Source organism: Aethalodelphis obliquidens, unplaced genomic scaffold (genome assembly GCF_003676395.1).
Source record: "Aethalodelphis obliquidens isolate GAN/ISIS:26980383/991018 unplaced genomic scaffold, ASM367639v1 scaffold85, whole genome shotgun sequence".
Classification (NCBI taxonomy): Eukaryota; Metazoa; Chordata; class Mammalia; order Artiodactyla; family Delphinidae; genus Aethalodelphis; species Aethalodelphis obliquidens.
In genome coordinates, this window is record NW_020838029.1 from 1,571,197 (window position 1) to 1,594,035 (window position 22,839).

The 22,839-nt window shown below is 39.0% G+C and overlaps 1 protein-coding gene across 3 annotated transcripts in view; it reads left to right on the top strand.

Annotated features, from left to right (window-relative positions):
* The window catches only part of HEPH (hephaestin), a 97,249-nt gene that overhangs the window by 14,034 nt on the left and 60,376 nt on the right, over positions 1-22,839 (top strand). For all 3 annotated transcript variants that reach the window (XM_027093593.1, XM_027093594.1, XM_027093592.1), the window contains 4 exons: positions 6,557-6,739; positions 7,822-8,076; positions 10,277-10,445; positions 11,613-11,749. In XM_027093593.1, coding sequence (XP_026949394.1) covers positions 6,557-6,739; positions 7,822-8,076; positions 10,277-10,445; positions 11,613-11,749 — 744 coding nt within the window. The remainder of the gene's footprint in view (positions 1-6,556; positions 6,740-7,821; positions 8,077-10,276; positions 10,446-11,612; positions 11,750-22,839) is intronic.

A 22,839-nucleotide genomic window follows, 5' to 3' on the forward strand; every position in this document is an offset into this window, starting at 1 on the left:
GTTCTATTTGTAGTTTTTTAAGGAACCTCCATACTGTTCTCCATAGTGGCTAAACCAATTCACATTCCCACAAGCAGTGCAAGAGTGTTCCCTTTTCTCCACACCCTCTCCAGCATTTATTGTTTCTAGATTTTTTGATGATGGCCATTCTGACTGGTGTGAGATGATATCTCATTGTAGTTTTGATTTGCATTTCTCTAATGATTAATGATGTTGAGCATTCTTTCATGTGTTTGTTGGCAATCTGTATATCTTCTTTGAAGAAATGTCTGTTTAGGTCTTCTGCCCATTTTTGTATTGGGTTTTTTTTTGTTGTTGTTATTGAGCTGCATGAGCTGCTTGTAAATTGTGGAGATTAATCCTTTGTCAGTTGCTTCATTAGCAAATATTTTCTCCCATTCTGAGGGTTGTCTTTTGGTCTTGTTTACCATTTTCTTTGCTGTGCAAAAGCTTGTAAGTTTCATTATATCCCATTTTTTTATTTTTGTTTTTATTTCCATTTCTCTAGGAGGTGGGTCAAAAAGGATCTTGCTGTGATTTATGTCATAGAGTGTTCTGCCTATGTTTTCCTCTAAGAGTTTGATAGTTTCTGGCCTTATATTTAGGTCTTGAATCCATTTTTAGTTAATTTTTGTGTATGGTGTTAGGGAGTGTTCTAATTTCATACTTTTACATGTACCTGTCCAGTTTTCCCAGCACCACTTATTGAAGAGGCTGTCTTTTTTTTTTTTTTTTTTTTTTGCTGTATGCGGGCCTCTCACCGTTGTGGCCTCTCCTGCTGTGGAGCACAGGCTCCGGACGCGCAGGCTCAGCGGCCATGGCTCACGGGAAGAGGCTGTCTATTATCCACTGTATATTCTTGCTTCCTTTATCAAAGATAAGGTGACCATATGTGCATGGGTTTATCTCTGGGTTTTCTATCCTGTTCCATTGATCTGTATTTCTGTTTATGTGACAGTACCATACTGTCTTGATTACTGTAGCTTTGTAGTATAGTATGAAGTCAGGGAGCCTGATTCCAGCATTTTTCATTCTCAAGATTGCTTTGGCTATATGGGGTCTTTTCTGTTTCCCTACAAATTGTGAAATTTTTTGTTCTAGTTCTGTGACAAATGCCAGTGGTAGTTTGATACGGATTGCATTGAATCTGTAGATTGCTTTGGGTAGTAGAGTCATTTTCACAATGTCGATTCTTCCAATCCAAGAACATGGTATATCTCTCCATATCTTTGTATCATCTTTAATTTCTTTCATCAGTGTCTTATAATTTTGTGCATAAAGGTCTTTTGTCTCCTGACGTAGGTTTATTCCTAGATATTTTATTCTATTTGTTGCAGTGGAAAATAGGAGTGTTTTCTTAATTTCACTTTCAGATATATCATCATTAGTGTATAGGAATGCAAGAGATTTCTGTGCATTAATTTTTTATCCTGCTACTTTACCAAATTCATTGATTAGCTCTAGTAGTTTTCTGGTAGCATCTTTAGGATTCTCTATGTAGAGTATCATGTCAGCTGCAAACAGTGACAGCTTTACTTCTTCTATCCTGATTTGGATTCATTGTATTTCTTTTTCTTCTCTGATTGCTGTGGCTAAAATTTCCAAAACTATGTTGAATAAGAGTGGTGAGAGTGAGCAGTCTTGTCTTGTTCCTGATCTTAGTGGAAATGGTTTCAGTTTTTCAACATTGAGGACGAAGTTGGCTGTGGGTTTCTTATATTTGGCCTTTATTATGTTGAGGAAAGTTCTCTCTGTTCCTACTTTTGCAGGGTTTTTATCATAAATTGGTGTTGAATTTTCTCAAAAGCTTTCTCTGCATCTATTGAGATGATCATATGGTTGTTTTCCTTCACTTGTTAATATGGTGTATCACGTTGATTGTTATGTGTATGTTGAAAACTCCTTGCATTCCTGGAATAAATCCCACTTGATCATGGTGTATGATCATTTTAATGTGCTGTTGGATTCTGTTTGCTAGTATTTTGTTGAGGATTTTTGCATCTATGTTCATCAGTGATACCGGCCTGTAGATTTTTTTGTTTGTGACATCTTTGTCTGGTTTTGGTATCAGTGTGATGGTGGCCTCATAGAATGGGTTTGGGACTGTTCCTCCATCTGCAATATTTTAGAAGAATTTGAGAAGGATAGGTGTTAGCTCTTCTATAAATGTTTGATAGAATTCGTCTATGAAGCCATCTGGTACTGGGCTTTTGTTTGTTGGAAGATTTTTAATCACAGTTTCAATTTCAGTGCTTGTGATTGATATGTTCATATTGTATATTTCTTCCTGGTTCACTCTCAGTAAGTTGTGCGTGTCTAAGAATTTGTCCATTTCTTCCAGGTCGTCCAGTTCATTGGCATACAGTTGCTTGTAGTATCTCTCATGATCCTTTGTATTTCTGCAGTGTCAGTTGTTACTACTCCTTTTTCATTTCTATTTCTCTGTGTCTTCTCCCTGTTTTTCTTGATGAGTCTGCTAATGGTTTATCAATTTTGTTAATCTTCTCAAAGACCCAGCTTTTAGTTTTATTGATCTTTGCTATCATTTCCTTCATTTCTTTTTCATTTATTTCTGATCTGATCTTTATGATTTCTTTCCCTCTGCTAATTTTTTTGTTGTTGTTGTTGTTCTTCTTCTTTCTCTAATTTCTTTAGGTGTAAGGTTAGGTTGTTTCTTTGAGATGCTTCCTGTTTCTTAAGGTAGGAATGTATTGCTATAAACTTCCCTCTTAGAACTGCTTTTGCTGCATCACATAGGTTTTGGGTCGTTGTGTCTGCATTGTCAATTGTTTTTGATTTCCTCTTTGATTTCTTCAGTGATCTCTTGGTTATTAAGTAGTGTTTCATTTAGCCTCCATGTACTTGCATTTTTTACAGATCTTTTCCAGTAATTTATATCTAGTCTCATAGCATTGGGATCAGAAAAGATTCTTCATACGATTTCAAATTTCTTAAATTTACCAAGGCTTGATTTGTGACCCAAGATATGATCTCTCCTGGAGAATGTTCCATGAGCACTTGAGAAAAGTGTGTATTCGGTTGCTTTTTGAATGAATGTCCTATAAATATCGCTTAAGTCCATCTTTTTAATATATCATTTAAAGCTTGTGTTTCCTTATTTATTTTCAGTTTGGATGATCTATCCATTGGTGACAGTGGGGTGTTAAAGTCCCCTACTATGATTGTTAACTGTCGATTTCCTCTTTTATGGCTGTTAGTATTTGCATTATGTATTGAGGTCCACCCATGTTGGGTGCATAAATATTTACAATTGTTATATCTTCTTCTTGGATCAATCCCTTGATCATTATGTACTGTCTTTCTTTGTCTCTTGTAATAGTCTTTATTTTAAACTCTATTTTGTCTGATATGAGAATTGCTACTCCAGCTTTCTTTTGATTTCCATTTGCATGGAATATCTTTTTCCATCCCCTCACTTTCAGTATGTATGTGTCCCTAGGTCTGAAGTGGGTCTCTTGTAGACAGCATATATATGGGTCATGTTTCTGTATCCATTCAGCCAGTCTGTGTCTTTTAGTGGGAGCATTTAGTCCATTTACATTTAAGGTAATTATCAATATGTATGTTCCTATTCCCATTTTCTTAATTGTTTTGGGTTTGTTATTGTAGGTCTTTTCCTTGTCTTGTGTTTCTTGCCTAGAGAAGTTCCTTTAGCATTTGTTCTAAAGCTGGTTTGTTGGTGCTGCACTCTCTCAGCTTTTGCTTGCTTGTAAAGCTTTTAATTTCTCCATCAAATCTGAATGAGATCCTTTCTTGGTAGAGTAATCTTGGTTGCAGTTTTTCTCCTTCATCACTGTAAATATGTCCTGCCATTCCCTTCTGGCTTGCAGTGTTTCTGCTGAAAGATCAGCTGTTAACCTTATGGGGATTCCCTTGTGTGTTATTTGTTGTTTTTCCCTTGCTGATTTTAATATGTTTTCTGTGTATTTAATTTTTGACAGTTTGATTAATATGTGTGTTGGCGGGTTTCTCCTTGGATTTTTCCTGTATGGGACTCTCTGTGCTTCCTGCACTTGATTAACTATTTCCTTTCCCATGTTATGGAAATTTTCAACTATAATCTCTTCAAATATTTTCTCAGTCCCTTTCTTTTTCTCTTCTTCTTCTGAAACCCCTATAATTTGAATGTTGGTGCATTTAGTGTTGTTCCAGCGGTCTCTGAGACTGTCCTCAGTTCTTTTCATTCTTTTTTCTTTATTCTGCTCTGCAGTAGTCATTTCCACTATTTTATCTTCCAGGTCACTTATCCGTTCTTCTGCCTCAGTTATTCTGCTATTGATCCCTTGTAGAGTATTTTTAATTTCATTTATTCCGTTGTTCATCGTTGCTTTTTTCCTCTTTAGTTCTTCTAGGTCCTGTTAAATGTTTCTTGCATTTTGTCTATTCTATTTCCAAGATTTTGGATCATCTTTACTATCAATATTCTGAATTTTTTTCAGGTAGACTGCTTATTTCCTCTTCAATTTTTATGTCTGGTGGGCTTTTACCTTGCTCCTTCATCTGCTGTGTGTTTTTCTGTCTTCTCATTTTGCTTATCTTACTGTGTTTGGGGTCTCCTTTTCACAGGCTGAAGGTTCGTAGTTCCTGTTGTTTTTGGTGTCTGTCCCCCATGGCTAAGGTTGGTTCAGTGGGTTGTGTAGGCTTCCTGATGGAGGGGAATAGTGCCTGTGTTCTGGTGGATGAGGCTGGATCTTTTCTTTCTGGTGGGCATGGCCGTGTCTGGTAGTGTGTTTGGGGATGTCTGTGGCCTTATTATGATTTTAGGCAGCCTCTCCGCTAATGGATGGGGCAGCGTTCCTGTCTTTCTAGTTGTTTGGCATAGGATGTCTAGCTCTGTAATTTGCTGGTCCTTGAGGGAAGCTTGGTCTTGGTGTTGAGATGGAGATCTCTGGGAGATTTTCGCCATTTGAGATTACATGGAGATGGGAGGTGTCTTGTGGACCAGTGTCCTGAAGCTGGCTCTCCCACCTCAGAGGCACAGCACTGACTCCTGGCTGGAGCACCAAGAGCCCTTCATCCACATGGCTCAGAATAAAAGTGAGAAAAAGTAGAAAGAAAGAAGGAGGATAAAATAAAATAAGATAAAATAAAGTAAATTTAATTAAAAAAACTAATTATTAAGGGAAATATTTTTTTAAAAAAGTAAAAAAAATATCATACGGAAGGATGGAATCCTAGGATAAATGGTGAAAGCAAAACTATACAGACAAAATCTCACACTGAAGCATACGCATACACACTCACAAAAAGAGGAAAAGGCGAAAACATAATGTAACTTGCTCTGAAAGTCCACTTTCTCGATATGGGATGATTCGTTGTCTATTCACATATTCCTCAGATGCAGGGTACATGAAGTTGATTATGGCAGTTTAATCCGCTGCTCCTGAGGCTGCTGGGAGGGATTTCCCTTTCTCTTCTTTGTTCGCACAGTTCCTGGGGTTCAGCTTTGGATTTGGTCCCGCCTCTGCGTGTAGGTCGCCTGAGGGCATCTGTTCTGTGCTTAGACAGGATGGGGTTAAGGGAGCAGCTGATACGGGGGCTCTGGCTCACTCAGGCCGGGGCAAGGGAGGGGTACGGCTGTGGCGTGAGCCTGCGGCGGCAGAGGCCAGCATGACGTTGCAGCAGCCTGAGGCGCTCCGTGCATTCTCCTGGGGAACTTGTCCCTGGATCACCGGACCCTGGCAGTGACGGGCTTCACAGGATCCCAGGAGGGGAGGTGTAGTTAGTGACCTGTGCTTGCACACAGGCTTCTCGGTGGTGGTAGCAGCAGCCCTAGCGTCTCATGCCCGTCTCTGGGGTCAGCGTTGATAGCCGCGGCTCACGCCTGTCTCTGGAGCTCCTTTAAGCAGCGTTCTTAATCCCCTCTCCTCGCGTACCAGGAAACAAAGAGGGAAGAGAAAGTCTCTTGCCTCTTCGGCAGATCCAGACTTTTTCCCGGACTCCCTCCCGGCTAGCCGTTGTGCACTAACCCCTTCAGGCTGTGTTCACGCCGCCAACCCCAGTCCTGTCCCTGTGATCTGACCGAAGCCCGATCCTCAGCTCCTAGCCTCCGCCCTCCCCGGCGTGTGAGCAGACAAACCTCTGGGGCTGGTGAGTGCCGGTTGGCAACGATTCTCTCTGCGTGAGTCTCTCCACTTTGCCCTTCACACCACTGTTGCTGTGCTCTCCTCCGTGGCTCCAAAGCTTTCCCCCTCAGCCACCCACAGTCTCTGCCCATGAAGGGGCTTCCTAGTGTGTGGAAACCTTTCCTCCTTCACAGCTCCCTCACACTGGTGCAGGTCCCGTCCCTATTCTTTTGTTTCTGTTTTTTCTTTTTTTTAAACCCACCTAGGTACATGGGGAGTTTCTTGCCATTTGGTAGGTCTGAGGTCTTCTGCCAGCGTTCAGTGGGTGGTCTATAGGAGCAGTTCCACGTGTAGATGTATTTCTGACTTATCTGTGGGGAGGAAGGTGATCTCCGCGTTTTACTCTTCTGCCATCTTCCTCCGCTTCCAAGAAAGAAGGTTCTTAAAGGCTCTTTTCTTACTTTCCCTAGGAACCCTGGATGGGAATTTCCCTCCTCAGCGGCAGGATGTGGACAATGATTTCTTCCTCCTCTTTAGTGTGATAGATGAGAACCTTAGCTGGCATATCAATGAGAACATTGCCACTTATTGCTCAGACCCTGCCTCAGTTGACATAGAAGATGAGACCTTTCAGGAGAGCAATAGGATGCATGGTAAGGTGGGAGTATGTGGCCACACTATGACAGTGAACATTGATGGAGGGTCTCCACTGGGCCTAGCATTTGGTGGATGTTTTCCCATACCTTGTTCCTTTTAATTCTCACAAAGACCGTGAGTAGTAGATGGTTTTCCCGTTTCACTCATGAGGAAACTGAGGCTCTAGGATTACACAGAATATAAATGGCACAGCTAAAATTCCAACCCTGATATGTCTGACTGCGTAGGCTATGCTCTTGCCATTAGGTACCCTGCTTTCTAAAGTGGAATAGCCCAGGTTGTGGACTCCAAAGTCATATACTATATGCTCAGGTCACTTTGGTGAGGATTGCCTACTGATATAATTAGTGAACATTTCTTTGTTCTAAAAAGGATACAAACTGTTAAAATTACACATTTTGTAGAGAAAATAAATGATTTCCCATAAGGGAGTTGACCATCTTAATTAAATTTAAAACAAACTAAAGGCACGAAAGCCTGGGGCATGGACAGAGAACTGAGTTTAGAAATGAAAGTAAGTGATTTTGCTTTCATTTATTTTTGGGAGTGATTTACTTGGTGACAGAGGTGGGCGCAAAATGAGAGAGTCCCAAGGGGAGGTGAAAACTCAGAGGGAAGATGCAAAGTATGGCTTGGACAGCTCAAATTTCCCTTAGTTTTAAACCAATTGCTTGTAATAACTATGATAATTAGTTAGCTAACTTGACAGCTGTCCTGTGGAAATTTCAGAAGGAAATTGGTTTAGATGGACAGAAAGTTTGTAAAATAAACTCCATTTCTTAGAAAGCTTCCTCAGATTTCTGGGTTGGAATCCTGGCTCTACCACATAATAGATTTGTGGTCTTGGGAGAGAAGTAACTTTAGCTCTCTGAGCTTTGATTTTCACATTTTTTTACATAATAACAGTGAATTCTGCCTCTTTCCCAGGGATGTTTGTGAGATTTACATAAGATAATACATATGGTCAGCACAGTGTGCTCTTTGAATCCTCATCTAAATGTTATCTATTATTATTGTCTGATGGTAAGGCCTCTCTCATTGGGCTGTCCTTTCCTAACTCTGATATTTTCTTTTGCAGCAATCAATGGCTTTGTCTTTGGAAACTTACCAGATCTGAGCATGTGTGCACAGAAGCGTGTGGCCTGGCACTTGTTTGGCATGGGCAACGAGGTAGATGTCCACACAGCTTTCTTCCATGGACAGATGCTGACCATCCGAGGCCACCGTACTGATGTGGCTCATATCTTTCCAGCCACTTTTGTGACTGCTGAGATGGTACCCCGGGAACCTGGCACCTGGTTAATTAGCTGTCAAGTGAATAGTCACTTGCAAGGTGAGATCCAACATCTCTGATCTTTCAGATACAGGACATAGGTGGCAGTGATGATTATCAGGAGGCTGGGTTTCTGACCTGGAGACATAAAATTGGTCTTTCAGGTGAGATAGTTGGATATAAATGATGAAACATTAGACTACAATTCTGGGATTCCAGGTTCTTTCCTGGCTCAGCCATTAAATTGCAAGTTGACCTGGGGCATTACTCTCTGAGTTTCATCTTCCCCATCTCTAACATAAGGTGGTATAGGAATGGATGAGTGAACTTTTAAGCTGCCTTTTTTTTGCTCAGAATTCTAAGGAATTAAGACCTGATAGTATTTGCTGCTGATTGAACAGGGAGTGAAGGAGTAATTAGTTAAAGAAGAGTAAGGCTTTTTCAGGAGATCATGGAGTATTGTGGGCAAGTAGTGACACTCTAGTTAGAATCCAACAGCAATAGGTTTAGAAGGTTTGGTTTTTAGAAGAAGAATGGTTGAGGTAATGGCCCTGTGCAGTGAGAAACATCAGAGGACCAGAGGAACCTATGAGACAATGGAAAGAGCATTAGGTAGGTGATTAGAAGGTTCAAGTTGTCTCAGCTCTGTGGAAAACTGAAGAAATCTCTATGTGATTTTGGAAAAATCCCTTCCCACTTCTATGCTTCATTTGCTATATATATATATATATATATATATATATATATATATATATAAAATGCGGGATTGGGTTTAAATAGTTTCTAAGATCTTCAGCTCTCACTTTCTAGAATTATTTGAAGTATGGTAAATCAAGTGAAAGTCATGAAAATGATATGTGAGTATGTGAAAGTCGATTTGAGTAGGTGAGGAATTATAGACTGGTGGGATATTGATTCTGGAATGGTAAGTTTGACCCAATAGGAGCCAGGTATTCATGTTCCATTGTCCAGGGTCTGCCCTCAGTACCAGATGTACCTGGATAAGAGAGTATGAATGTGGATGGAGGTTAGGGATGCAGTGCAATAGTGAAACAAACATAAGCCTTAGAGCCAGACAAGCCTGGATTCAAAACCTGGTTCCACCAGTTAGTTACCTTTGATAAGACATATCACTTTTTTGAGTCTATGTTTCCTCATGAGGATTGCAATAATGATTCCTACCATATAAAGTTGTAATGAGGTTTCAGAGAGATAATGGGATTTTGAATCTTAGAGATGGGGGAATGATGAGACCAAGATCCTGGATACAAGAGAAGAAAATGAGTACTCAAATTTGCAGTTAAAAGATAGGCACTTAAATCTCAACTGTACCTCTGACTAGCTATGTAATCTTGGGCAATTTACTTAACCTCTCTGATCCTTAATTTTCTTAATCTTCAAAAAGGGACATTAAAAGTCTGCTTCATAGGCTAGTTATGAGGACTGAAGGAGATAACATATGTAAATCACCTGACACAGGGCCTGGCATATAGTACACATTCAACAAAAATGAATATCCTTACCTCCTCCTTCTTCATACCTCTGATTTCTGATTTCAAATTTCAAATCTCCTTGGGATGTTGTGAGACTCAGATGAGATAATGTACCTGAATGACCTCTATAATTAGCCAAGCAAATATAACACAGCATCATCCATTACCATTATGCCTCAATGTAACATCTTCCACATTTGGAAACACTACTTAGAATCTGAATTTTCCTGATAGTCCCAAGTGTGAAGCTTCATCTTCATGTGTAGATGATGTTCCATTACTTTGGGAGCTTCCCACTTTACAAATAACTTACTCCTCTTTTTAAAATTTGATGCTCCCATGGGCCTAGTGTGGTAGATTTCCCTATTCTCCCCATTTACAAATCAGGGGTTAAGCTCAGGTCTAGGAAGTGACTTGCCTAAGGTCCTATAGATAAGGATAAGTCTTGGACTTGAACTCAGGTATTTTGACTTCAAGCTCTGTGATGTTGCTACAATGTAAGCATTTTGCAGAGGCAAGAGCAAGGGTCTGGTAAGTGAGTCAATGGTGGTGAGCAGGTGGAGATATTTGAATTCCCACATAGGCTTTCTCTCTCCCAGAGAGAGATCTGCTCTTTAGGAGTGAGAGAAAGTAGCCCATTTGGAGGCAGGGGTAAAGAGCCTAGTGGAAGGTGGAAGGGGGAAACATTAGGAGAAGGAGAAAGCTGAGTCACCTGGGTAGAAGATGTTTTGGGTGGAATGGAGCTAGCCATGATGTTCTTCCTGCAGATGGCATGCAAGCACTCTACAAGATCAAGTCTTGCTCCATGGCACCTCCCATGAACCTACTCACAGGCAAAGTCCGGCAGTACTTCATTGAGGCCCATGAGATTCAATGGGACTACGGCCCAATGGGGCATGATGGGAGTACGGGGAAGAATTTGAGGGAGCCAGGCAGGTAAGAGGTAGTGTATTCCCTCTCCCTACTCCTGGGCCCAACAACACACACCTATTATTCCCTCTCAGAAATCTCTCACTTCACTTGGGGATCACAATCATTGTTTGTCTGAAGTTACATGGCACAACTGATAGCCAAATTCTTGTAGCCCCCAGAAGTGCTTGCTCTTGGGGAGCTATAAAACTTTTTGTATGGTTATGTCATATTCCCAGCAAAGAGTCCAAGCAAAGAGTCATATTCCCAGCAAAGAGTCCAAGCAGAAAAGAAGGTCCAGGTGGGACCGGATCATTTAAAATAATTTACTAATTATTTACGTCTTTGCTCCTTCCTTTCTTTACCATAGTCTGAAGGAGACATTTAAGCTGAAGTGTAAAATGCACTCTGAGAAGTGTAGGAAGAGGGGAAGCAACCTGCCTGTGGCCATTCCATGCTCATCCTTTTGGAGGAATTTCTCCAAATTCTCATGCCTCATCCATGACTCAGATGTGGGCAAGATAGAGTAGAAGGTTAGTGCCCTAATCAGTTGCTAAGCCTTAAGTTATACTTACTCACTGGTCTATCAGTGATTCAAGGTTTTTCAAAAGAGGCACTTGATAGATGACTAAGAGAGTTTATGGAGAAATATCCTAGGACACCCAATCATGTTTATTCTTCCAGTAGGACATAATGGAATGAATCTGCAGAAAACATAGGAAAGTAGGCACTTGGGTGTCAGCATGGCTTCTAAGAATCTGCAGCTCGTCTTGTTAAGTTAGTGGGTTTTCATTTTTGAAAGAAAGATATTATTGATTAAGGGAAGAAAGGATCTTGAGTACCTGAGGATGATTAAGGACAGATGTAAGACTACTTAACTCTGGAGAACAAAACTGATCCCAGTGTCTAGAACTTACAAGCAAGAAGATTTCAGCCTATTTCTATACAACAGTAAAAGGAATTGCTTTCTCTGAAAATAAGTTCCCTGATCTTGGAAAGGCTCAAGCAGAAGCTGTGTATTGTTAATTTGTGTTGTCACCAGAGGAAATACCTTCAGTGGGTGGAAGTTAACCTGGATGATCTCTGAGGTCCTTCCTAATCACAAAGATCCATAACTTGATGAGAAAAAGGGTGAGATGGAAACCTATTTGACACATGGCTAAATAATTTGAAATTTGCCTCCTTATATGCCAGTGGCTCAGATAAATTCTTCCAGAAGAGCTCCAGCCGAATCGGGGGTACTTACTGGAAAGTTCGATATGAAGCCTTCCAAGATGAGACATTCCAGGAAAAGGTGCAGCTGGAGGAAGATAAGCATCTTGGAATCCTGGGTGAGGAATCCTTAACTTGTGAATTTAATTGACTAGAGCAGAGAATTGGGAAGGGCTTAGAAACTGGAGGCTGATGACAGCTCAGAAACACACTCTAGACCAACATTTCCCAAAGTGAGTCCCAAGAGATGAGTGTTTTGTGAGAAAGTGTTATAGGTCTGAATTTGTCTGCAAAACACTAAGTTAAACAGTCAAATAGTGTTCTTTGATGCAGGGCTTCCCAGAGCCTTGGATTTATTTTTGTTCATCATGAATCTCCAAGATGGGAGTAGAGTATATAGCATTTCTATATTTGCTTTGCTACTGAAACCTTTTTTCATTGAACATCTTCTGATAGCAGTGTTGTACATATCACACTTTTTTATTTTTATTTTTTTTTATTTTGCGGTACGCGGGCCTCTCACTACTGTGGCCCCTCCCATTGCGGAGCACAGGCTCCGGACGCGCAGGCTCAGCGGCCATGGCTCACGGGCCCAGCCACTCCGTGGCATGTGGGATCTTCCTGGACGGGGGCACGAACACGTGTCCCCTGCATCGGCAGGCAGACTCAACCACTGCGCCACCAGGGAAGCCCCATATCACACTTTTAAACGTTATTCTCTAGGTGTATTTCTGAAGGGCTATATAAGGCAGTAAGACTGTTCATGTTCTTGGCAATACGGGACCAGGAGCAGATTGGCATGACATGCAGACATGCTTGCTATGGTGAGGGATGTGGAACAAAGCTTAGGGCCTGACCTTAGAGAAGGTATCTAGAAGGCCTAAATCACAGTATAGCACTGAATTACTATAGGAAGGTTTGGTGTGGCTTAGTCACTTGGTAGAGCAGGAAATAAGATAGATCAGATGGGAAAAAACTTTGAAAATGAAATAAAGTAATGGACCATATTCTGGGGATAGGTTTGTGCCAGTTGATTTTAGGAGACCTGAACATGGACAATTGCTGTTTCATTAGCTGGATAGGGAGATATAAGGAGAAGAAACCCACCTGGGTTTGGGAAAGAGGGTGGGTGGCGAGTAGTAAGGAGCTATCATTAGCTGGTATTCAGTGTTGGTCCCCAGTCCTTGTTTTTCTTCAATACTTTATTGTGGTAAAATATGCATAACATAAAATTTACCATCTTAACCATTTTAAAGTACACTGTTCAATGGTAGTAAATGCATTCATAGCATTGCACAGCCATCACCACCATCCATCTCCATAACTCTTTTCATCTTGTAAAACTGAATCACTATACTCATTAAAAAATAACTACCCATTCTTCCCTCCCCCCAGCGCTTGGCAACCACCATTCTACTTTCTGTCTCTATGATTTTGACTACCTTAAGCACCTCATATAAGTGGAATTTTACAATATTTGTCTTTTTGTGACTAACATTTCACTTAGAATAATGTCCTCAAGGTCCATCCATGTTGTAGTATATTGCAGAATTTCCATTGTAGTTTTGCTTATCCACTCATCTATTAATGGACACTTGGTTTGCTTCCACGTTTTAGCTGTTTAGAATAATGTTGCTATGAATATGGGTGTACAAATGTCTCTTTGAGACATGCTTTCAATTACTTTGGGTATATACACAGAAGTGGAATTTCTGGGTCTTATGGTAATTCTAGTTTTAATTTTTTGAGAAACCACCATGCTGTTTTCCCCAGTGACTGCACCATTTTACAATCCCACCAACAGTGCATAAGTGTTCCAATTTCTACACATCCTTGGCAACACTTATTTTCTGATTTTTTTCATAGTATCCATCCTAATGGGTGTGAGGAGTTGGCTTATTGTAGTTTTGATTTGCATTTCCCTGATGATTAGTGACGTTGAGCATCTTTCCATGTGCCCATTGGCCGTTTGTATATCTGCTTTGGAAAAATGTCTATTCAAGTCCTTTGCGCAACTTTAGTTGGATTATTTTTTTGTTGTTGAGTTTTAGGAGTTCTCTATATATTCTGGATATTAATCTCCTGTCAGATGTATGATTTGCAAATATTTTCTCCCATTCTGTGGGCTGCCTTTTCACTCTGCTGGTAGTGTCTTTTGATGCACACTTAAAATTTTTTTTCATGAAATACAATATGTTTATTTTTTTAGTTACCTGTGTCTTTGGTGTCATAGCCAAGAAATCATTGCCCAATCCAGTATCCTGAATATTTTGCCCTATGTTTACTGCCAAGAGTTTTATTGTTTTAGGTACATTTAGATCTTTGATCTACTTTTATTTAATTTTTGCATATGGTGTTAGGTAAGGGTTCAACTTCATTCTTTTGCATATCGAAATCCAGTTTTCCCAGCACCATTTGTTTAAAAGACTATCCTCATATGTGCAAGGGTTTATTTCTGGGCTCTCTATACTATTCCTTTGGTCTCTATGTCTGTCTTTATGCCAATATCACACTGTTTTGATTACCATAGCTCTGTAGTAAGTTTTAAAATCAGGAAATGTGATGTCTTCTAGTTTGTTCTTTTTTCCCCAAGATTATTTTGCTATTTGGAGTCCCTTGAGATTACATATGAATTTTAGAAAGGGTTTTTCCACTTCTTCAAAATCATCATTGAGATTTTGATAGAAATTTCACTGAATCTATAGGTAGTATTGACATTTTAACAATATTAAGTCTTTTGATCTATGAACATGCAATGTGTTTCCTTTTTTTGTGTGTGTGGTATGCGGGCCTCTCACTGTTGTGGCCGCTCCCGTTGCGGAGCACAGGCTCTGGATGCGCAGGCTTAGCGGCCATGGCTCACGGGCCTAGCCACTCCACGGCACGTGGGATCTTCCCAGACCAGTGCACGAACCCGCGTCCCCTGCATCGGCAGGCGGACTCTCAACCACTGTGCCACCAGGGAAGCCCTGTTTCCATTTTTTATATCTATTTTATTTCAGCAATGTTTTGTAGTTTTCATTCTACAAGTTTTTCACAACCTTGGTTAAATAAATTCTAAGTATTTTATTCTTTTCATGTTATTATAAATGGAATTCCTTTTGTAATTTCTTTTTCAGATTTTTCAATGTTAGTGCAACTGACTTTTGTGTGTTGATTTTGTATCTCACTACTTTGCCTAATTCATTGATTCTAACAGTTTTTTGTGGGCACTTTAGGATTTTCTAAATAAGTATGATAAAGATCTTATCATCTGCAAACAGATAATTTTACTTCTTCATTTCCAATTTGGATATCTTTATTTCTTTTTCTTGACTAATTGATCTGGCTAGAAGCCCCAGTAATATGTTGAATACAAGTGGTAAAAGCAGGCATCCTTGTTCTTTCCTGATCTCAGAGGAAAACTTTTCAGTCTTTCAACATTGAGTATGATGTTTGCTGTGGGTTTTTCATATATGGCTTTTATTATATAGAAGTAGACTCCTTCTATTTCTAGTTTCTGGATTTTTTTTTAATTATTAAAAGGTGTTGAATTTTGTCAAGTGTTTTTTCTGCATCAATTAACATGATCATTATTTCCCTTCATTTTTAACATAATATATTACATTGATTAATTTTTGTAAGTTGAAACATTCCTGCATTCCAGGAATAAAACCGACTTAGTCATGGTGTGTAATGTTTTTGTTTTTTGTTTTTTTGCTTTTTTTAGAATTGAATGTATTTTTATTTTTTTAACATCTTTACTGCAGTATAATTGCTTTACAGTGTAATATTTTTAATATGTGGCTGAGTTTGTTTCGCTAGTATTTCATTGAGGATTTTTGCATCAGTGTTCATAAGTAATATTGGTGCGTGGTGTTCTTGTAATATCTTTGCCTGGCTTTGATATCAGTGTAATGCTGACCTCATAGAATGATTTAGGAAGTATTCCCTCCTCTACAATTTTTTTGGGAATATTTGAGAATTGGTATTACTTCTTTAAATGTTTAGTAGAATTCACGAGTAAAGCCATCAGGTCCAGGGCTTTTCTTAATTCCCAGATTTTTGATGGCAGATTCAATCTCTTTATAGGTCTTTCAGATTTTCTATTACATTATGATTAATTCTTGGTTGGTTTTCTGTTTTAGGAATTGTCTATTTTATCTAGGTTTTCCAATTTGTTGGTTTACAAACAAATTATAATCTTTTTATAATCTTTTAAATAATATTTCTTATAATCTTTTTATATAATCTCTTATAAACATTTTTTTCTTTACTTCTGTAGAATCAGTAGTAATGTCCCCAATTTCATTTCTGATTTTAGTAATTTGAATCTCCTATACTTTTTTCTTACTCCATCTAACTAAAGATTTTTCAATTTTATTGACCATTTTGAAGAACCACTTGTGGTTTCATTGATTTTTTTAAATATGTTTATTGGAGTATAATTGCTTTACAATGTTGTGTTAGTTGCTGCTGTATAACAAATTGAATCAGCTATATGTATACATACATCCCCATATCCATTCGCTATTGCATCTCCCTCCCACCCTCCCTATCCAACCGCTCTACAGTGACACAAAGCACAGAGCTGATATCCCTGTGCTCTGCAGCTGCTTCCCACTAGCTATATATTTTACATTTGATAGTGTATAGATGTCCATGCTACTCTCTCACTTCACCCAGCTTACCCATCCACCTCCCCATGTCCTCAAGCCAATTATCTAGGTCTGTGTCTTTATTCCTCTCCTGCCCCTAAGTTGTTCAGAACCATTTTCGTTAATTACATATATATTTGTTAGCATACGGTATTTGTTTTTCTCTTTCTGACTTATTTCACACTGTATGACAGTCTCTATGTCCATCCACCTCACTGCAAATATCTCAATTTCAATTATTTTTATGGCTGAGCATTATTCTATTGTATATATGTGCCACATCATCTTTATCTATTTATCTATCAATGGATATTTAGGTTGATACCATGTCCTGGCTTTTGTAATTAGTGCTGCAATGAACATTGTGGTATATGACAATTTTTGAATTATGGTTTTCTCAGGGTATATGCTCAGTAGTGGGATGGCTGGGTCATATGATAGTTCTAGTTTTAGTTTCTTTAAGGAACCTCCATACTGTTCACCATAGTGGCTGTATCAACTTACATTCCCCCCAACAGTGCAAGAGGGTTCCCTTTTCTCCACACCCTCTTCAGCATTTATTGTTTGTAGATTTTTGATGATGGCCTTTCTGACTGTTGTGAGGTGATATCTCACTGTAGTTTTGATTTGCATTTCTCTAATGATTAGTGATGTTGAGCATCCTTTCATGTGTTTGTTGGCAATCTGTATATCTTCCTTGGAGAAATGTCTATTTAGGTCTTCTACACATTTTTATATTGGATTGCTTTTTTTTTTTTTGCTGTTGAGCTGCATGAGTTGCTTGTATATTTTGGAGATTCATCCTTTGTCAGTTGCTTCATTTGCAAATATTTTCTCCCATTCTGAGGGTTGTCTTTTCATCTTGTTTATAGTTTCCTTTGCTGTGCAAAAGCTTTTAAGTTTCATTAGGTCCCATTTGTTTATATTTATTTTTATTTCCATTTCTCTAGGAAGTGGATCAAAAAGGATCTGCTGCAATGTATGTCACAGAGTGTTATGCCTGTGTTTTCCTCTGAGGCTTTTATAGTGTCTGGCCTTACATTGATGTCTTTAATCCATTTTGAGTTTATTTTTGTGTATGGTGATAAGGAGTGTTCTAATTTGATTCTTTTACATGTAGCTGTCCAGTTTTCCCAGCACCACTTATTGAAGAGGCTGTCTTTTCTCCATTGTATATTCTTGCCTCCTTTGTCAAAGATAAGGTGACCATAGTCCATTGGTTTATCTCTGGGCTTTCTATCCTCTTCCATTTATCTATATTTCTGCTTTTATGCCCATACCATACTGTCTTGATTACTGTAGCTTTGTAATATAGTCTGAAGTCAGGGAGTCAGATTCCTCCAGCTTGGTTTTTCTTTCTCAATATTGCTTTGGCTCTTCGTGGTCTTGTGTGTTTCCATACAAATTGTGAAAAAAAAGTTCTACTTCTGTGAAAAATGTCATTGGTAGTTTGATAAGGATTACATTGAATCTGTAGATTGCTTTGGGCAGTAGAGTCATTTTCACAGTGTTGATTCTTCCAATCCAAGAATGTGGTATATCTCTCCATTTTACATCCTACTACTTTACCAAATCATTGATCAGCTCTATAGTTTTCTGGCGGCATTTTTAGGATACTCTATGTACAGTATTATGTCATCTGCAAACAGTGACAGTTTTACCTCTTCTTTTCCGATTTGGATTCATTTTATTTCTTTTTCCTCTCTGATTGCTGTAGCTAAAACTTTGAAAACTATGTTAAATAATAGTGGTGAGAGTGGGCAAACTTGTCTCGTTCCTGATCTTAGTCAAAATTGTTTCAGTTTTTCACCATTGTGAATAATGTTGGCTGTGCGTATGTCATATATGGCCTTTATTTTGGTGAGGTAAGTTCCCTGTATGCCTACTTTCCAGAGGGTTTTTATCATAAATGCATGTTGATCTTAGTCAAAGATTTTTCTGCATCTATGGTGATGATCATATGATTTTTATCCTTCAGTTTGTTAATATGGTGTATCTCATTGATTGATTTGCATATATTGAAGAATCCTGCATTTCCAGGATAAACCCCACTTGATCATGGTGTGTGATCCCTTTAATGTGCTGTTGGATTCTGTTTGCTAGTATTTTGTTGAGGATTTTTGCATCTATGTTCATCAGCAATATTGGCCTGTAGTTTTTGTTTGTGTGTGTGTGTGTGTGGCATCTTTGTCAGGTTTTGTATCAGGGTGATGGTGGCTTTGTAGAATTAGTTTGGGAGTGTTCCTCCCTCTGCTATATCTTGGAAGAATTTGAGAAGGATAGGTTAGTTCTTCTCTAAATATTTGATAGAATTCGCCTTTGAAGCTATCTGGTCTTGGACTTTGTTGGAAGATTTTAAATCATGGTTTCAATTTCAGTGCTTGTGATTGGTCTGTTTATATTTTCTATTTCTTTCTGGTTTAGTCTCGGAAGGTTGTGCTTTTCTCAGAATTTCTCCATTTCTTCCAGATTGTCCATTTTATTGGCATATAGTTGCTTTTCGTAATCTCTCATGATCCTTTGTATTTCTGCAGTGTCAGTTTTTTCTTGTCCTTTTTCTTTTCTACTTCTATTGATTTGAGTCCTCTCCCTTTTTTTCTTGATGAGTCTGGCTAATGGTTTATCAATTTTGTTTATCTTCCCAAAGAACCAGCTTGTAGTTTTATTGATCTTTGCTATCGTTTCCTTCATTTATTTTTCATTTATTTCTGATCTGATCTTTATGATTTCTTTCCTTCTGCTAATTTTGGGTTTTTTTTTTTGTTCTCCTTTCTCTAATTGCTTTAGGTGTAAGGTTAGGTTGTTTATTTTTCTTGTTTCTTAAGGTAGCATTGTATTGCTATAAACTTCCCTCTTAGAACTGCTTGTGCTGCATACCATAGGTTTTGGGTCGGTTTGTTTTCATTGTCATTTGCTTCTAGGTATTTTTTGCTTTCCTCTTTGATTTTTTCAGTGATCTCTTTGTTATTAAGTAGTGTATTGTTTAACCTCCATGTGTTTTTAATTTTTAGCCATTTTTCCTGTAATTTATATCTAGCCTCATAGAGTTGTGGTCATAAAAGATACTTAATATGTGTTCAGTTTTCTGAAATTTGACAAAGCTTGATTTGTGTCCCAAGATATGATCCATCCTGGAGAATGTTCAATGAGCAGTTGAGAAGAAAGTGTATTCTGTTGTTTTTGGATGAAATGTCCTATAAATATCAATGAAGTCCATCTTGTTAAATGTATCATTTAAAGCTTGTGATTCCTTATTTATTTTCATTTTGGTTGATCTGTCCATTGGTGAAAGTGGGGTGTTAAAGTCCCCTACTATTATTGGGTTACTGTCAATTTCCCCTTTTATGGTTATTAGCATTTCCCTTATGTATTGAGCTGTTCCTATGTTGGGTGTATAAATATTTCCAATTGTTATATCTTCTTCTTGGATTGATCCCTTGATCATTATATAGTGTCCTTCCTTGTCTCTTGTAGTAGTCTTTATTTTAGAGTGTATTTTGTCTGATATGACTATCAGTACTCCAACTTCCTTTTGATTTCCATTTTCATGTAATATATTTTTCCATCCCCTCGCTTTTAGTCTGTATGTGTGCCTAGGTCTGAAGTGGGTTTCTTATAAACAGCATGTATATGGGTCTTGTTTTTGTATTCATGTAGCCAGTCTTTTGGTTGGAGCATTTAATCCATCTACATTTAATGTAATTATTGATATGTATGTCCCTATTATGATTTTCTTAATTGTGTTGGGTTTGTTTTTGCAAGTTTCTTCCTTTTCCTGTGTTTCCAGCCTAGAGAAGTTTCTTTAGCATTTGTTGTAAAGCTGGTAGGTTGTGCTGGATTCTCTTAACTTTTTATTGTCTGTAAAGCTTTTAATTTCTCCATCGAACCTGAATGAGATCCTTTCTGGGTAGAGGAATCTTGGTTGTAGTATTTTCCCTTTCATCACTTTTAATATATCCTGTCACTCCCTTCAGGCCTGCAGAGTTGTTGCTGAAAGATCAGTTGTTAACCTTATGGGGATTTTATTGTATGTTTTTTGTTGCTTTTCCCTTGCTGCTTTTAATATTTTTTCTGTGTATTTAATTTTCGATAGTTTGATTAATATATGTTTTGGCGTGTTTCTCCTTGGATTTATCCTGTATGGGACTCTCTGTACTTCCTGGAATTTATTGACTCTTTTCTTTTCCATATTAGGAAAGTTTTCAACTATAATTCTTCAAATATTTTCTCAGTGCCTTTCTTTTTCTCTTGTTCTTCTGGGACCCCTATCATTTGAATGTTGATGTGTTTAATATTGTCCCAGAAGTCTCTGAGACTGTCCTTAATTCTTTTTGTTCTTTTTTCTTTATTCTGCTCTATGGTAGTTATTTCCACTATTTTATCTTGCAGGCCACTTATCTATTCTTCTGTCTCAGTTATTCTGCTATTGATTCCTTCTACAGAACTTTTAATTTCATTTATTGTGCTGTTAATCATTGTTTGTTTGCTCTTTAGTATTCTAGGTCCTTGTTAAACGTTTGTTGTATTTTCTCCATTGTATTTCCAAGATTTTGGATCATCTACTATCATTACTGTGAGTTGTTTTTCAGGCTGAGTGCTTATTTCCTCTTCATTTGTTTGGTCTGATGATTGGTTTCTATCTTGCTCTTTCATGTGCTGTGTATTTCTCTGTCTTCTCATTTTGCTTAACTTACTGTGTTTGGGGTCTCCATTTCACTGGCTGCAGGTTCGTAGTTCCCATTGTTTTTGGTGTCTACCTTCAGTGGGTAAGGTTGTTTCAGTGGGTTGTGTAGGATTCCTGGTGGAGGGCACTGGTGCCTGTGTTCTGGTGGATGAGACAGGATCTTGTCTTTCTGCTGGGCAAGACCACATCCAGTGGTGTGTTTTGGGGTGTCTGTGAACTTATTATGATTTTAGGTGACCTCTCTGCTAATGGGTGGGGTTGTGTTTCTGTCCTGTTAATTATTTGGCCTATGGTTTCCAGCACTGCAGCTTGCTGTTTTTTTGAGTGGAGCTGGGTCTTAACATTGAGGTGGAGATCTATGTGAGAGCTTTCGCCTTTTGATATTAGGTGCGGCCGGGAAGTCTCTGGTAGACTCATATCCTGAACTCAGCTCTTCTGCCTCAGAGGCTCACGCTGGAACTCCAAGACCCTCTCAGCCAGTCAGCTCAAAAAAAGGGAGAAAAAAATAAAATAAAGAAAAATAAAATATTTAAAAGAAAAAAATATTAAAAATAAAAAGTAAAAAATATTTTTTAAAAAGAGGGAAAGAAGAGAGCAACCAAACCCAAAAACTAATCCACCAATGATAACAACCGCTAAAAACTATACAAAAAGAAAAAGAGAAACGGACAGAGAGAAGAACCTTAGGACACATGGTAAAAGCAAAGCTATACAGACAAACACACACAAAAAAGCATACACATACACACTCACAGAAAGAGAAAAAGGAAAAAATATATATGTTAAAAAAAGGAAGAGAGCAACCAAATCAATAAACAAATCTACCAATGATAATAAGCTCTAAATACTAAACTAAAATAAGCATAAAACCAGAAAAAAATTAGATGCAGAAAGCAAACCCCAAGTCTACAGTTGCTCCCAAAGTCCACTACCTCAGTTTTGGCATGATTAATTGTCTATTCAGGTATTCTGCAGATGCAGGGTACATTAAGGTGATTATGGAGATTTAATCCACTGCTCATGAAGCTGCTGGGAAAGATTTCCCTTTCTCTTATTTGTTCGCACAGCTCCAGCTTTCGTTTTGGCCTTGTCTCTGTATGTAGGTCTCCTGTGGCCATCTGTTCCCCACCCAGACAGAATGGGGTTAAAGGAGTGGCTGATTAGGGGGCTCTGGCTCACTCAGGCCAGGGGGAGGGAGGAGTCTGGAATGCAGGGTGAGCCTGAGGCGGCAGAGGTTGGTGTGATGTTGCAACAGCCTGAGGCACACTGTTTGTTCTCCCAGGGAAGTTGTCCCTGGATCTCGGGACCCTGGAAGTGGCGGGCTGCACAGGCTCCTGGGGGGAGAGGTGTGTGTGTGTGGATAGTGACCTGTGCTTGCACACATGCTTCTTTTTTTTAACATTTTTATTGGGGTATAATTGCTTTACAATGGTGTGTTAGTTTCTGTTATATAACAAAGTGAATCAGTTATACATATACATATGCTCCCATATCTCTTCCCTCTTGTGTCTCCCTCCCTCCCACCCTCCCTATCCCACCCCTCCAGGTGGTCACAAAGCACCGAGCTGATCTCCTGTAGCAGCAACCTTAGTGTTTCATACCCACCTCTGCTGTCCACACTGATAGCTGCAGCTCGCGCCCATCTCTGGAGTTCGTCTAGGCAGTGCTCTGAATCTCCTATCCTCGCACACCCCGAATCAATGGTCTCTTGCCTCTTAGGCAGTTCCAGACTTTTTCCCAACTCCTTTCTGGCTATCTGTGGTGCACTAGCCTCCTTCAGGCTGTGTTCATGCAGCCAACCTCAGTCCTCTCCCTGGGATCTGATCTCCAAAGCCAGAGCCTCAGCTCCCAGCCCCCTCCTGCTCCAGTGGGTGAGCAGACAAGCCTC